The sequence below is a fragment of the Colias eurytheme genome, chromosome 15 (assembly GCF_061535395.1).
Source record: "Colias eurytheme isolate Ceu_HAF_F1 chromosome 15, ilColEury1 Martin Lab GWU primary, whole genome shotgun sequence".
In the NCBI taxonomy this organism is placed as follows: domain Eukaryota; kingdom Metazoa; phylum Arthropoda; class Insecta; order Lepidoptera; family Pieridae; genus Colias; species Colias eurytheme.
The window spans coordinates 1,260,013-1,276,519 of record NC_142994.1 but is presented as its reverse complement, the minus strand read 5'-3'; the positions used below and the strand labels follow the sequence as shown (position 1 = coordinate 1,276,519).

Below are 16,507 nucleotides of genomic sequence, written 5' to 3'. Positions count from 1 at the left end.
ACAGCTCTTTATATCAAGAATTCGATGAAATTAAGATGATTATTGGTATACATTTAAAAGAACAATTATTTTTTGACGGCATTGCTTTTAATAGTACTTTTGAGTGCTAGATAATGTTTTGGAACCGAAGCCGTACTTAGTCAAATGACCCCCTGGAGTGGGGAAAGAGAGGGGATTGCAACTCTCGATTTTTTCCCCTTGTCCCCATGATTTTTGTACGGCGTTGCGGAATAATGGATTAAAAGCAGTATAGCAATAGTATGACACAGATGCCGTACATGGTCAAATGACCAAATTTACCCCCGGTAACTCTCGGAAATTAAATAAAAATTCCGACTTGGTGGACCCACATTTTTGTACGGCACTGAGCGGTTTCTTATTATTTTTAATGGATCTATCGATGGTTAAGAATGCCGTACAAAAATATATGACCAAAATTTACCGAGTCTACCTGTACTTTTCAATTCTCATCTGCTCTCAGTTGGACAGCTTACAAGTGACGGCATAGTGATGAATCTTATTATTTTTTGCTCTGCTATCGTTCTAGATATGTCCCCTGGTGGTTCATTTGACCCATATTTTTGTCCTATGCGGGCTTGTAGTCTAGGATGTTATTCTAAAATAAACCGTAAATTCGTGCGTTAGGATACATATTCAAAAGCTTAATTTAATAGATAAGTTAGTTTTCACTAAAATCAAGCTGTCCAATAAAAGGCATAGTTTACTTGTGTGTACTGTTTAGCTTTCGGTTTGAATGTGTTGATTTTGGCGACAGCGGTTTTCATACGAATTATGACATTTTAGCACTTCTATGTGTCTTGTTATTTAGATTTCTATGGTGGTGACCAAGAAGCTTATATCTAATACACTGGAGATTGCACTATGACCATTAAATTGTAACAAGAAAATATGACGTTGAATGACGCCTGTATGTTTTTTTATCCCTTTCACACCTAACTTGGCAAGTTAAGTTTCTTATCTTATCTTATCTTATATACAGCTGATGTAGAAGCAATTTATGCGAACAAACTAGCAGATAAAGCCGTTCCGAGTTAGACAAAGATAGAATATACATACATAATATATTTAAACATGATTTAAACCTTAGCCGAAAAGGGTAAGCGAGCAACTAGACGCAACCAAGCTATTAAGCTGACTCCAAACGGAACGTGTGGATTGAGAATCTACGTAAGTATTATTTAGGGAGACAATTAAGTATATAAAACAATATTTTATAAAAGTAGTTTATTGCCAAAAGATACCTAAAGCACTACGATTGGTCTTCGTTAGAAACAGAAGGCGATTTTGGAGATTTTCCAAAATAACTAGAAATAACTTTTCTAACAGCAAAACGTTTATTTTGCGATGAGCTTTCGCCATGTGGATTTGGTGATTTTTGCCAATGTTCAGCAAAACTTTGACGTCTGAATACTTTGCCTAGTGACTGCCATTTTTGTTCTGGAGCGACATCTTTATCTTCAAAGTTTTCAGTACTGCCAGAAGGTCTATCTCCCTGTATCATAATAAACCGATTTCACGTACTGTATCTTTCTTAAAAGAACAAGTAATGCACAAGGGAAAGGTACTTACGTCATTTGATTTAGTGGACCGTAGTTGATTACGAAAGAAATTGGTTATAGATTTCTTCCAGTTTCTCGGATTTTTAAATGAATTTAGCTCCAAGCTACCTGTGCCTTCAGCAACAATTTTTTTACTTTTCTTACAAACTTTTTCTTCTTCCTCTTTGGATATAATTTCGTTTTGTATAGCTCCTTCAGGACAGAGCATTTCTAGTTAATATTTTTAAAATTTCTTTTCGCATAAAATAATCAAAACTACAGAAATAGTGTTGAATATGGTGTTGTGTCATTTGTTATTTCTATTGTCAAAAAAATAATAATATGCAATTGAATTCCTTTTTCAATTTAATATAGTAAAAAGTTTTTTTTACCATAAATTTTACTATTATTTTATGAATATAGAAATGGTTTATTTTTTATTTATGTGAAATTAAAGAGAAAATTTTTCTTTTAAACATATATATTTGATAAATGAATATATTTTTAAAACTTTTTTAAAATATTTCAATGAACTGTGTAGAACTGCCCTACTTTTCGCGCGTTTTGGATGTATGTCAATACAACTTTTTTTTTAATGCTGTAAATGAAACAAAAGTTTACGCGGGTAAAACAAAAATTTAATTGATTTTAGTAGGTAATTCGGTACATTTATGAATATCAATTGATAATATTTATAATTAGCTGACGCCATAAAAAGGGACAAGTTAATTGAACCTAAAATGACGACAACTGCGGTGCCCACCTCCCAGGTATAATTATGTAAAAAATATTCTTATATTTATATAACTTGTATAATTTTTGTATTACATATTTTGTGATAATTTTAGGCAGTTGCTGAATGGGTTCGAGTTTTTCCAAAGCAAGCGACAGAGAATTACACAAGTTCTGTTACATTTATGAAACAACTGACAGTCGTTGCTGTTAGCACCATAACGTTTTTGAAAAATATTCTCCCCGATGATTGTTATATGATAGAAACTTTTGGAGGTATTAAATTAAGAATTTTGAAGAAGAAATGTAAAGACGAGTGGGGCCAGTTTCTAAGTACGGCTTTAATACAAGCCTTCGATGCTTTTGATAAGAAATATGTAAGATTCTAATTCTAATAATTTATACTAATATTATAAATCTGAAGAGTTTGTTAGTTTTTATTAATTTTTAAGTTTGTAAGGATGGATGTGTATGTGTATGTTTGTTTTTTTTCACGCAAATACTACTGAACCGATCACAATGAAATTTAGCACACATATAGAGGGTAACTTGGATTAACACATAGGATAGGTTTTATCCCGGAAATCTCACGGGAACGGGACTTATGCGGGTTTTTCTTTGAAAACGCGGGTGAAGCCGCGGGCAGAAAGCTAGTAGGCTATATATCATCTCGCTAAAACCAACAGGAGCGGAACCACGCGGGTGAAACCGCAGAGCGCAGCTAGTTAATGATATAGACATATCTTTATGAGAATTTATAGTAAACTAGCTTTCCGCCCGCGGCTTCGCCCGCGTTTTCAAAGAAAAACCCGTTCCCGTGGGATTTCCGGGATAAAACCTATCCTATGTCCTTTCTTGGGTATCAAAATATCTCTATACCAAATTTCATGCAAATTGGTTCAGTAGTTAAGGCGTTCGCATTTATAATATTATTAAGTATGGATTATTAATTTTTATTCTCTACGTTTTTGTTGAAAGTGTAAACAACTCAATTCATTCCAGCTTCACCAATTAGCTTTATGTTTTTATGAAGACGAGTGTAAATTGGAGAATTTGGTTGAATATCATATTTTCGAGTATACCTACAACTCTGATGGGGTGACCATGAACGTTCACTCTAAAAACCGGGACAGTACCAAACACACAACGCAGTATTCTTTCGATAATGTTAGGGAGAAAACTATCCAGTTAATTAGAACTTGTGTGGTCATGATGCAATCAAGCGCAACACAGTTTTTGAGGTCTAATGATATTAGCTTGCGCCTTTATTACAATGAAAGTAAGTATTTATAACTTTTATTAGGTAACTACATTCTATGTTTAACTTTTATTTGTATTATAGCTGAAATTAATTTTGTGATAACGCGAATATTTTACGTTCTTAAATAAATTAATATTTCACATAATTGTTGCATTGATACGGAATGTTCCGAAATTTAAATTAAATCGAAATTTTAAACTGATTTTTTTGTTCTAAACTAAATATTTAAAAAAATCTTGTTAAAAACCCGTTAAATTGGTAAACAAAGACGCACCAGCGGACTACCAAGCGCCAGGTTTCGTGAGTTCGGATGAAGACCACCTAGAGCCAACAATTCACGAGAAACTAAAACTTGGTTGGGTGGAAACGCCATACCATAAAATTGTGGCTCATTCCTTCTTTAAGGAAGCCATGAGGGCCAGCCATGAGGCAAATGTAAGATTTTTTTTATTATTTTTTTATATTGGCAGTTGTAAAGCTATTTTTAACACGCTTCTATTTGCTTCACCTGTATTTTTGTATGTAACCGACATGATTATGTATCTCTCAGTACCTGACTCTTTTGGAATGCATTTTTAAACTTACAGTTTTGATTCAAACTTTGTAAACTTATGAAGGATTAGTAGACAAAAGATACAATAATTTCATAAGTTTAAGCTATTTTTTTTACATTTTTGAAACTATATTAATTTTTCTCTTTTAGCCAACACAGAATCCACCAGTGCTAACTAATGATATGGAACTATCAGGTAAGTGTGTAAACAAACATTACATTTATTTGCACACATAGTTAAATCATAATTTGAGTATTTAATTTATTATTTAATGTACATAACAAATGGCAGATTGTTATACTAGTTTTCAACCTAGTAAATCACTACATAGTATAAAACAAAGTCGCTTTCATTGTCCCTATGTCCCTTTGTATGCTTAAATCTTTAAAACTACGCAACGGATTTTAATCCGGTTTTTTTTAATAGATAGAGTGATTAAAGAATTTTAATATATAATTTATTAAGTTTTAGACATAGCGGGCGAAGCCGCGGGCGGAAATCTAGTTATATACTAAATCCTTCATTCAAGAACTATTGCACAGAATAGTTAATAGTAGAGACTATTGTATCTGATTGTATTCATTAAAACAGACAACATACATCAACAGCGACTTTGTTTTATACTATGTATATATACTTTGTTTATATGATTTTTCATAGACATATCTAAAAAAATATAGATTACATTTATTAATACTTCCTGTAGGGTCGGTCCAAATGTCAACACCTGGGTCTGAAGTCCGTATATGTTGTCCCTGCAACAAGTATGGGCCATATGACACCTATACCCCATCTGAATTGCTAACTTGTCAGTGAGTACTATATTCAAAAATAGAAGCAATAAGTAAATAGTATAAAAAAAATAATAAAATAATAATAAATATTAAAGGACATTATTACACAAATCGACCTAGTCCCACAGTAAGCTCAATTAAGGCTTGTGTTGTGGGTACTAGGCGACGATAAATATAATATTTTATAAATACATATATAGATATAACACCCAGACCCAAGAACAAATAATTGAGTTCATCACACAAATATTTGCCCTGACCGGGGATCGAACCCGGGACCGTCGGCTCAGTATGCAGTTACTTTACCACTGCGCCAACCGCGTCGTCAAAGTATGATTTAAAAATTAAACGATTGTGTGATGAAAGCTAGGGAAGCGCGTACCATCTTAGACCGCATCTCAGCTTTCCATCAGGCGAGATTGTGGTCAAGCGCTTCCCTATCTTAAGTAAAAAAAAAAGCTGCTTTATAATAGCAAGTAAAATTTCATTAAAATAGCAAGTAAAAATTCATTAAAATAGCAAGTAAACATTCATTAAAATAGCAAGTAAACATTCATTAAAATAGCAAGTAAACATTCATTAAAATAGCAAGTTAAAATTCATTAAAATAGCAAGTAAACATTCATTAAAATAGCAAGTAAACATTAATTAAAATAGCAAGTAAAAATTCATTAAAATAGCAAGTAAAAATTCATTAAAATAGCAAGTAAACATTCATTAAAATAGCAAGTAAAAATTCATTAAAATAGCAAGTAAACATTCATTAAAATAGCAAGTAAAAATTCATTAAAATAGCAAGTAAAATTTCATTAAAATAGCAAGTAAACATTCATTAAAATAGCTAGTAAACATTCATTAAAATAGCAAGTAAACATTCATTTAAATAGCAAGTAAAAATTTATTAAAATGTAATCTTAACTTTACCAACCTGCATTAAATTTTGAATTTTAAATAGTATCACGTGTCGGTTTTAGAAATTTTGTACCTAATAAAGACTTAATAATTGTGCCTATTATATTCTATAAATCAGTTTCAGAATTTGAAATTTCGTTAAAGTAAATTCTAGTTAACAAATTAAAAAAAAATCCTTTTGATTGCTAGTATAAATAAATAAAATAAATAAATAAATAAAACATTTATTGATAACAAACGAAAAAGTATACAAGCCACACAGAAACAGAAAAAATAAAAATCGCTTAGTATGTTATGTTTAGGTATGTTACGATGCGTTAAAGGAGGGGGGGGGGGGGCAAAAATCTTAAAAAATTGCTTTAAATAATACTTGAACGTTATTAAGTTTACATAAGGGTCGATTTTTCAATGCTTGGACAAAACTTATCCGTCCAATAAAGTATTACACGATAATATTAAAATGTCACGTAAACTGTAAAATACGGGCAATTAGGATACGTTTTTAAAATGGTAGTTTTATACATTATTCGACGAATGAAAAAGTTTTATCCAAGCATTGAAAAATCGGCCCTTAGTATGTTATGTTTAGGTATGTTACGATGCGTTAAGGGAGGGGGGGGGGGCAAAAATCTTAAAAAATTGCTTGAACGTAATTAAGTTTACATAAATGATATTCTAGCTACTGTAAGCTCCAGCAACACGCGGCTTGTTTTGGTATTGTTCGTCACTTAGTATCGCGAGTTACGCAACATTGCTGTACCAAATGTTATGATGTTGATCCAAATCGTACTCCCACTGATACTAACTTGGTTTCCTTGAGTATGAGGAAACGGGAGGTAATTATGGTTTTTTTTTTAAATTTTTTTTCTTGTAGCGTTTGTTTTATAAATGTCATAATAGGTATATAGAGTCTAAATTTTATATCAATATTCAATGATGCACCTTTTATCTGATTATGCGTGAAATTAATGATGAATTTTTATTTTCATTTGCTTAAGTGCCTTGCCCTTATTTTATTTTTAAATCATGTAATTGGTTGCCTGGAAGAAACTGCTATTTAGTGACATGTCCGCATTTTCTTTTACAAAAAAACTTAGGTATTTTTATTTATATAAACTTATTTGTATATTTATTCATCCAACTTTAAATAACTTATTTATTTATAGTGCTTATGCATTTTCCGTCGAACATTGGAGCTATGTTCGGAAGTCCAAACCATTGAAGCTGGGGACTTGATAGACAAGTTCGATATATCCGAGTCCAATGCTGCTAAACTAATGAAGTTGCTTCATTCCAATAAAATCATCCAACAAGATCCACAATCTGAGTAAGTTAATATATATTTTTATCATAAGAATGTATATTTTGTTCAGTAATGCATAATTTTTCTAGTAAGGACTACTGGAGTAGATAACTAGAAAAAAAAACCCTAAAAAATATCAAATTACTATCACTATAATATACTTTAACACTTGTTTTAATTCTAACAAAACATTTTTTTTGTCTGATCAAAAGTTTTAGTTCACTTTTTTGATCAAATTCATCTAATTAGGATGATTTTACAAAAAAAAACTTATTTCATAATATATAACACCCTTCCCAGTCTAACAACAGCACAGAAAATAATGAAGAATCATTTAATAAAAGTGATGTCCAATTTCTTCCACAATACCGAGGATAAAATAGTCGATCGACTACTAGCCGAAAGTTTCGCCTCCCAGGAAAGTGTCCCAGATCCCATTTCTGATGCCCTAAATCCCATGGAAAAGATTTCCTTACAAAATGCCTCGAATATATCTCGATACGTCGACAATCCTATAGAAAAAAATATGAATAATGATGCAAATGAATATCTCGAAGTTGTCATGGCTCAAAATAGAGCCGAGAAAAGAAAAATGGAAGATACAGAAAATAAAAGCAGATCTGGCATTAAAAATAAGAAGGTGAAAATTGTACCGAAAGTTGTAAATTAGGCACATGAGCCACTTTTGTTTTTTCATTTTTTATATATTGTTCTGAAAGCTGTAAATGTTGATTTTCTTATAATTTTCTAACAGGAATTTGTTATTATTTTTTGTTATGTGGAGAAGCACTTTTTAAGTTTTTTTGATAAATAAAACATTATTTCTATTCTTATTTCTTATTATTTTTAAATTATTAACAACATAACTTATTACTATTTATTATGTCCTGAAATACAACAACCTATTTCTCTCTTTTCTCAATAGAGACTCTAAATATCTATATAATTAATTCCTAAATGTTACGTTTTAAACTTTTTAACATACACGTATTTTTGTGTCAGTCAGTAATAAATTGCATTAACAAAACTGCGTACATTTCCACCATTTATCGACAACTTAATCAATACATTGTAATGTCCTTTGATCATAAATATTCTTTGAAATAAAGTAACTTGATCTTAAAAATCAATAAATAAATTAACAAACATGAACACGCCTATAATCAGTAATTACAAACAGAGCTTTTAATGTCCTCCTCACAATCGAGAGCGTTGGCCCAACAAATGATCGTCGATGTTTGTCGCCATTACGGCGATTATGAATAAAAAACATAATGACGGCCGATCATAGACATTTGGCCTAAATGTCTATCGCGATTGCCTCTACTCGCCCAATGCATTTTGAAGAGGACCCAATAAAACTTAATCTAATCTATATTTTATAGGCGAAAGTTTGTAAGGATGTATGGATGTTTGTTACTCTTTCACGTAAAAACTACTGAACCGATTACAATGAAATTTAGCACACATATAGAGGGTAACTTGGATTAACACATAGGGAAGGTTTTATCCCGGAAATCCCACGGGAACGGGAACTATGCGGGTTTTCCTTTGAAAACGCGGGCGAAGCCGCGGGCGGAAATCCAGTTAAGTATAAACTAACAAACATGAACATGGCTATAATCGCCAAAGTTAGTGAACACGTGGCTCCAAAGCCGCGGGTCTGCGTGTGCGTCGATCGGTCTATTGTTCGGTGGAACTGCTGTTCTGTTGAATGCGTCTAACTCGCCGAGTAGACGATGTAACGTGTCGATCTCGCTGGAAAATACAGACAGACAGATTTTTATGAGGAGTTACTAATTACAATTGTTAATTAATATTTGATACTGCTTTTACTCTTCTCAGCAGAGTTTCAGGTACAGATAAACTAATTCAAGCATGCTCATCAGCAGAAAAATACAAAACTATCTTATAAGTACCCACCCTTTGCCATTTTCTGTGTATAACTTAGAATCACGACAAATATTAAATATACTCTACACAATACAAATTATGTTATGTTTAGAATAAATTCGTTATTTTGACTTAAACTTACATATCAGCGAGATTTCTCAATTCACACGGATCGTCCACGATATTGAAGAGGCAGGGTGCTTCTAGCGGCTTGCAGGGGATGGGCTCAATCGGTTTACACACCACAGTTGAGCCTTGCCTGAATAATATCAACGGTTTTATATAAGAAACAAAACATTCCGAATTTCGAATCAGTAATTATACATTTTCTACTACATGAATTTTTTTCCTATTTTTATAATAGACTAATTAAAGTATAGCCGTTTCAACACAATTCAAATTGACACTAATTCAAAAATTTTATAATCCATACTAATATTATAAATGCGAAAGTAACTCTGTCTGTCTGTTACTCAATCACGCCTTAACTACTGAACCAATTTGCATGAAATTTGCTATAGATATATTTTGATACCCGAGAAAGGACATAGGATAGGTTTTATCCCGGAAATTCTACGGGAACGGGTTTTTCTTTGAAAACGCACGTGAAGCCGCGGGCGGAAAGCTAGTAAATAATATAGCTTAATAATTAATTCTCATGTATTCCCCTTAATTTATTTCCTCTTGATTCTACCTACCTCAGTTCCAAGATTTTCTCCTTGTTAGGCATCAAGCCCAACTGATCTATCGCTCGACCAGCAAGGCCATCTAACACCAAGTCTACGTCATAACTTGCGTTCCGACCGCTCGGCCCGTACCAGTAGTCCCACGCTCCGTTATAGGTGGTTCCTGAAATTCATTGAAAACACTATACAAAATATCGAAAAAGACATTATGAAATACACACACAGGCCTACAAAATTTACACGCCAATATCTATTTATTTATTTATTTAAAAACATCACATGCCATTACAGAACAATGCCCAATGCGACACAGATACAATTTTATTTTACAAAAGAAACTTAACTAACTTAAATACTAAATTAAAATTACATTCATAACCTAACATCGTGCAAATAACACGATAATGGATGATATATAAAGAAAGGAAGAAGGCATTTCGCTTTTTCTTCAGCAAAAGAATGATGTTACCTATAGCGAAACATATAAGGTTAAAACTATAAATGTGAGGAATAAGGTCACATTATGTGCTGATTACAAGATTTTTTATATTTGTATTAGTTCAGTAGCACTATAAAAAAATATATGCATCGATATAAATACCTAAATACAATCAACATAATATTATGGGTGTCATCAGGTTTAGAGGGTTTAGAGAAAAATTTCAACCATTCATAAATGCTCGGACCACAAATTGAATTGAAAGCGATTTTTGCAACCATCACCATACTAAATACAATACAATGTTCATACTTTCGGTTTCTCATGTAATGAATATGAGAACGTTTAACAATAGTCTATTATGCTGTTTTTACCTTTATGCAATTTCCACTGATCGACCGTGATAGATGCACTGCCAAATTGGTCGTCTATGTTATGTAGGATCGTATTCCGCTCTGATTTCAAATCCTTGGACAAGGCTAGCCACTGGTCCACTCCATCTATTCCACCTAAGGAACTGTAAAGATTGTTAATTAAACATCAGTATCCTTACAGTATCTAACTTTAATAACAACATTTTTTTTAAACCTTCTTATTATGTATCTTGCTTAATCCTATTATTCCTATTATAATATTATAAATGTGAAAGTTTGTATGGATGTATGGATGTTTGTTACTCTTTCACGCAAAACCTACTGAACCGATTACAATGAATTTTAGCACACATATAGAGGGTAACTTGGATTAACACATAGGATAGGTTTTATCCCGGAAATCCCACGGGAACGGGAACTATGCGGGTATATCTTTGAAAATGCGGGCGAAGCCGCGGGCGGAAAGCTAGTTTAATAATAAAAAATGGGACTAATCTTATTGGATAAAATATAATGGTTCCTCGATAGATACATACTGTTAAGTTAGAGGATCTAATTATTGTGTATGCTATAAATTATTACGGTCAATTATCGTTTTTGCTATCATCATTATTTATTGCTGAAATATTTCGTACCTAACATTGCCACCCGCAGCACTAAACAGTGTTGGCAGCCAGTCGGATATATGCAGTGGTTGCGAGGCAACCCGCGGTATCGCACTAAGCAAGGGACTCCACAGTACTCCCGCGCCACGTACTCCACCCTCCCAGAGGGTATTTTTCACCTATAACAAGTGCTTTAGTAAGGAAAAGGTAAAAATATGCACATATACATTATGACCATTTATAATGTCGGTTTATGAAATCAAAGTAAGATGACCATTTCACCATAAATAAGACTACAGTATTTTTAAATTGTTAAATTTTAAATTCGATTATGATAAGAATTTAAGAAATAATTTATAGAAAATAGAAATATATACTAATTTATGGAAATGTTGCTCTTCCAAAAAAAATATTTGGATTACGGGCTTCGAATTTCTCCTTTTCTTTTCAAATTATTTACATTATTAATTATGGATTATCAAACATACACCTCTTAACGGGAAGTTGGAAGCCGCGTTTTGATTGAAGCCAGCGGCTGGCCCGCCGTTATCCGTACTGAATATAATAATACTGTCATTGAGCATCCCGTGCTCTTGTAGAGATTGAACCACTCGACCAACGGATTCGTCAAGCTTTGATACCACAGCTGAAATAGGAAAGCCTTAAATTAAAATACCTACAAGTACAATCAATTTCATACAGTAAAACAAGGAGGTACCTCTCAATTTAGTGGTTCTGTAGCCAAATATGATTTCAGCTTTCATTTGTATTTTCAACGTTAATTCAAGGCAATTCAGTCGGATATAGTTAAATAAAATTTTATTGCATAATGCGTTCTATTACAAATATGTATTCCTTCCGATCTAATTTACTACTATGTATAAACTATCAAGTTTTTATATAGAATATATATATTATCTACTTCTGTCTTACGCTCGCGGCGTTAGGAAATAACGGTGCCACAAAAATCATAACATAAAATCATTCCGATGCGAAAAGAAGAAAAACAACCAAAGAAACATACACCACTTGCATATATAAGATCAGTAAAGGTTTATATGGGTATAACCTGCGTATTTTCTTCTCTGTGGATCTTCTATATAACTGAAGTTAGCTATGAGTCCTTCAGGAGCTCGGATGGGCTCGTAAGGGTTGCCAGTGTGTACCGCTGAGTGAGCTATCATTAAGAACAATGGCTCATTCTTGTTGTGGTTCGCTATTATCTGTAAAAATATAATATTTTTAAGGTCACTTTTCATAGCTAATCGAAACAAAAAAAAAAGAGATGGGTTTGTTTAAATTCTTTGTACTTAATGATAAAATTAATTAATGACATTATAAGAATGATTTTATGATACAAACCCTAAGTGCCTCATTTGTGTAGACGTCTGTTGCGTATTTTCCAAATAAATCATGAGCTACTGCAAAACCTGAAATAAAAATTGTGGGTAGATGTTAATTGAAAAAAAGAACATAAGTAAATATCTGAGAAAAGCCTACGGCATACGGGTGTATCTGTCTAAAACGAATATGTTAAGTACAATTACCTCGTCTAAAATCAAATCCCCAAACTCCTTTTTCCTGATTAGTGTGATCATACATATCTATTTTTCCTGTCCAGAAACCTAAGTGACTGTCAAATCTGTAATATAATTATATGAACATTATTTTTAAATGCATGTATGTATTATAATTGTTACTAATACAAATACACAATTTCACCTCTTAGTGGTCTTTTAATAATTTTTGGAGCGAGTAAGACGCTACACTTATTTACATACCCTCTGTTCAACGGTAAATATTCCCTTTTGTAGCTACCAAGATGCCATTTGCCAACCAAGTGGTTTTTATAACCCAAAGTTCTTAAGTGCTGAGGTAGAATTGTCTCTGAAAGCGGAAGACCCCGAGGCTCCATACCATAGATAACGCCATGTTGCATTCCTGTAAAAGATTAGGTACCTACATAACATATAATTCAGCAAGTAATACATAAGTTTTAGTTAGTTGTAGGTATGATGGTGTCAGGGGAAAATATTGAGGTGAAAATTAAAAAAGGATTTTTAACATGATGTATTTTTCAAATAAAAGGGCAGCAATTATCTTAATTATAGCGACTGTCCATAACCATTTTAAAGATGTGAAATAAACGTCATTACGTGGGAATGGCCATTCGAAAGGTATTATGCTCGAATTCAATTATTCTCCTATATACCAGTGGGAGTAATTGCATATACGTATCATTATCCCATGTTCTGACATAAAAACAGGAAATGAGCGCAACTCTCGCTGTCTAATGATGTAGAATTTATTATCAGAGTTAATAGATATTGCTTTACACCGGTTCCGAGAAGATGTTGATCGGCAGATTTATATCAGGATTAAACTTGTAGATTAAATGATATTTCAACTGCTTGTAAATTAGCTCAATACATTCCAATTCAAATTTTTAAGTACCTAATTGTAAATTGACATATCGTACGTGTCTTCGCGATTGCTGGCTATGTTAATAAAACAAAGAAAATATTGGCATTTTGTCTCCAACTATGTAATAATATTGTCTATTCATAAAGGTCAACTAATTTATTGAATAATGCAGAAATAAGATGTGACCATGACAAATTTTTGAACTAACGAAGTAGAGTGCGACGAAGGTTCTTTACAAAAACTTATTGCTTGTCAAGCACTTGTATTTATGACATAGTTATGTTACATACTTTGTAACAAGTAAATATTATAATATTGAACTTTTGGAACTGTAGATAGTTTCTTTTCGATGGACCCGTTTTCAGTTTTAAAATATTTAGTTGTATTTCAACACTTACCAGTATGAATGGGATATTTCCCAGTCATAAGCGCAGCTCGGGATGGCGTGCAGATCGGGGTAACATAGTAGTTGTGCAGAGAGAGACCAGACGCAAACAGGGCGTCGATGTTTGGTGTCGGAATCTCGTTCGAGCCATGGAACCCTACGTCATTCCAACCCTGAAATATTGAACTATATTTTAGACAATAGTTATGAGTAGGTATCTAACTACAATTTTTTGTGATAAAATAAAAAAGGGTACAGTAGGTGCGTACCTAATACCTATAGGTAGGTATATTCAATATTGTGCCTATTAATTGTGAACATTGTGAAAGATTGTTGCAATAATTATCATAAATGTATATTGTGAATTGCGATAAGCCCCCGTCATTGACTCTTTGATTGTAATTTGTATGTAAATAAAAAATAACTAGGTAAGTACCTACATAGTTATTCCAAATAACATGTTGTTACTTTGTAAAGTTTTATCATTTGAAAAAAGTAGGTTAGGTAATTATTAATAGTAAATACATCCAGTGGGTGCTTTTTATATGATGTGAGAATAAGGTGGATAGTTTTACAGACTATGCATTAGATATAGTAATATGTATAAATTTTACTATATTGTGTATGGCACTTAATAATCCAAGTGACAACGATATATGCCGTTATTTCGACCTGAATATTTGCTTAAGAATCTAACAGTGTCTACCGCCCACACACAGGAATAATCATAAACGTATAGACCTTGTAGGGATAAGGTTTACATTTTTATTGTAAAATAACATACTATATTGGTAATTGCATTTTCTATATCTTCTATCTAGACTAGATCACTTTTTTCGATTATCTTCTTTTATATATAAAAATGAATCGCAAAATGTGTTGGTAAGCGCATAACTCGAGAACGGCTGAACCGATTTCGATAATTCTTTTTTTATTATATTCCTTGAAGTACGAGGATGGTTCTTATGTAGAGAAAACGTTAACATGTACCACGGGCGAAGCCGGGGCGGACCGCTAGTTTTTAATAGATTTAAATTCAACTTTAATGAGACTTCTTGGTCTCAAGACTCAATCAATTAGATACTCATTACGATAGGATTACGATTTTCTTATTAATAAATTTAATAAATAATAACTTTTTCACACGTACCTAATTTTTATTATCAAATGCGGGTACCTTGGTAGGGTGTTTTTAGTACTAACTAGTTAGCTAACGTATAAAGTACATATTGTAATATAATTTTTGTGGGATAGATACTGTCAATAACCTATAACAATAAAAAGCTTGTGTTGCTTGAAATAATTACATACTAAGTAGGTATACCTACTCGTATACACTGGTACCTATGAATAGGTGTGAAATTATTCGCGCGTGATTTTTATTGCTACACTATGAGTACAGATCTATCTAAGGATCATTTTGTCTATCTAAAACAATTAACTACTTTTATCTAATAAAAAGACTAAATAATTAGTACCGATTGTTATTTTGGATAAATAAAATACAATTACCTAGACATTAGTAAAATCGTTCGTATGTAAATTAAAACAAATATTATTGGAATTAATAGTCTTTCGGAGGAAATTTCTTGTGTTTTGTTCGAGGACATTAAAAATGTGGATACAGCGGCAAAAGTAATCCGTTTATATTTGAAATAAATGTTTTTTTATGACCTACGCCCTACATAGATAAACTAATTCTAAATAAATGAACGGAACGGAGTGTGTTAAAATGTATGTGGTCTTAATTACCATTATTAACAGTCACCAGTTTTGTAGTGCATATGAGAACTAAAAATTAATTTATAAATGGGTATTTATTTAGTGGATACCTGGGTACCTACAAAATTAACAAAAGTTTATTAAGAAACTAAGGTATTTTTGAGTTATGGCTTCCAGTTTTATAAATTTTAACAAAACTATTAATAACGTATTTTACACAGGTACTAATATTTATGTGCAACATTTATGATTTACTCATGATCTTATAGGTCGTATAATAAATTAAAAATAATATTTGATGAATTCTACAAATAATACAATAATAGTAAATAGTCATGTACAAAATAAAATAATAAAATAGGTACTTACGAAATCATCAGCTAAAATGAAAACAATATTAGGCCGGCACTCACACAAACACGAGCACAGCAAAACACATAATAAAGCACACAACATTCTCGCTCCGAGATCGACGGTATAGTGATTATGTGACCTCTTAGCGAATTATCAAAAACCGTTGGTCAACGATATCGGGATATGGGATAGGCCTATGTACCAGAACCGCTGTAAGGTATAATATGTTCCGAGAAGGATAAAAATACTGTGAATATTGCTCTATTAAAAAATAATAGAATAGGTATAATGTGAGAACTGTTGTACATATTTTTGAGTGTAGTTTCTACAGGGTTTATAGGTAAGTAATGATCACTTCATCGAGAAAGTTGAAACATACGTTCAATAACTACCTATTTCCTTATTGAACATTTTTATTATTAGGTAGGTATTTCTATAATTTATCAGCTGAATCCTTTCATAATACTCGTGAAATACCTGGTTAATGGTTCGCGTTGTTAATGCATTGTT

General features: G+C 32.2%; 3 protein-coding genes across 3 annotated transcripts; 1 reads left to right on the top strand and 2 right to left on the bottom strand.

Annotated features, from left to right (window-relative positions):
- Nucleotides 1-1,269: 1,269 nt before the first annotated feature.
- Nucleotides 1,270-1,831, bottom strand: LOC149902109 (uncharacterized). Its single transcript, XM_090109967.1, has 2 exons — nt 1,591-1,831; nt 1,270-1,513 (listed from the first exon to the last, which is right to left on the bottom strand). Exons 1-2 carry the CDS (start codon nt 1,786-1,788, stop codon nt 1,271-1,273), a joined length of 441 nt encoding a protein of 146 aa, XP_089966093.1. The 5' UTR covers nt 1,789-1,831; the 3' UTR covers nt 1,270.
- A 133-nt stretch (nt 1,832-1,964) lies between these two features.
- On the top strand, nt 1,965-7,896 carry LOC149902108 (uncharacterized). The gene is made up of 9 exons (XM_090110163.1): nt 1,965-2,329; nt 2,408-2,668; nt 3,294-3,570; nt 3,821-3,987; nt 4,256-4,301; nt 4,813-4,918; nt 6,492-6,648; nt 6,979-7,139; nt 7,416-7,896. The coding sequence occupies exons 1-9, from the start codon at nt 2,300-2,302 to the stop codon at nt 7,783-7,785; spliced, it is 1,575 nt and encodes a 524-aa protein (XP_089966289.1). The 5' UTR covers nt 1,965-2,299; the 3' UTR covers nt 7,786-7,896.
- Nucleotides 7,897-8,037: 141 nt separating this feature from the next.
- LOC149902107 (arylsulfatase I) lies at nt 8,038-16,144 on the bottom strand. Its single transcript, XM_090110162.1, has 12 exons — nt 16,013-16,144; nt 13,935-14,094; nt 12,894-13,053; nt 12,660-12,754; nt 12,475-12,542; nt 12,182-12,335; nt 11,601-11,758; nt 11,143-11,291; nt 10,508-10,650; nt 9,707-9,857; nt 9,151-9,267; nt 8,038-8,873 (listed from the first exon to the last, which is right to left on the bottom strand). The coding sequence occupies exons 1-12, from the start codon at nt 16,097-16,099 to the stop codon at nt 8,714-8,716; spliced, it is 1,602 nt and encodes a 533-aa protein (XP_089966288.1). The 5' UTR covers nt 16,100-16,144; the 3' UTR covers nt 8,038-8,713.
- Nucleotides 16,145-16,507: the final 363 nt, after the last annotated feature.

Excerpts from the sequence above, each read along its gene's own strand:
- LOC149902109 (XM_090109967.1), bottom strand. The coding sequence starts at position 1,788 with ATGCTCTGTCCTGAAGGAGCTATACAAAACGAAATTATATCCAAAGAG. Across the intron at positions 1,514-1,590 it reads GGTCCACTAAATCAAATGAC|GGAGATAGACCTTCTGGCAG; the intron begins GTAAGTACCTTT and ends ATTATGATACAG.
- LOC149902108 (XM_090110163.1), top strand. The coding sequence starts at position 2,300 with ATGACGACAACTGCGGTGCCCACCTCCCAG. Across the intron at positions 6,649-6,978 it reads TGAGTATGAGGAAACGGGAG|TGCTTATGCATTTTCCGTCG; the intron begins GTAATTATGGTT and ends ATTTATTTATAG. Across the intron at positions 7,140-7,415 it reads CAACAAGATCCACAATCTGA|TCTAACAACAGCACAGAAAA; the intron begins GTAAGTTAATAT and ends CACCCTTCCCAG.
- LOC149902107 (XM_090110162.1), bottom strand. The coding sequence starts at position 16,099 with ATGTTGTGTGCTTTATTATGTGTTTTGCTGTGCTCGTGTTTGTGTGAG. Across the intron at positions 10,651-11,142 it reads GCTGCGGGTGGCAATGTTAG|TTCCTTAGGTGGAATAGATG; the intron begins GTACGAAATATT and ends CAATCTTTACAG. Across the intron at positions 9,268-9,706 it reads GAGAAAATCTTGGAACTGAG|GCAAGGCTCAACTGTGGTGT; the intron begins GTAGGTAGAATC and ends GATATTATTCAG.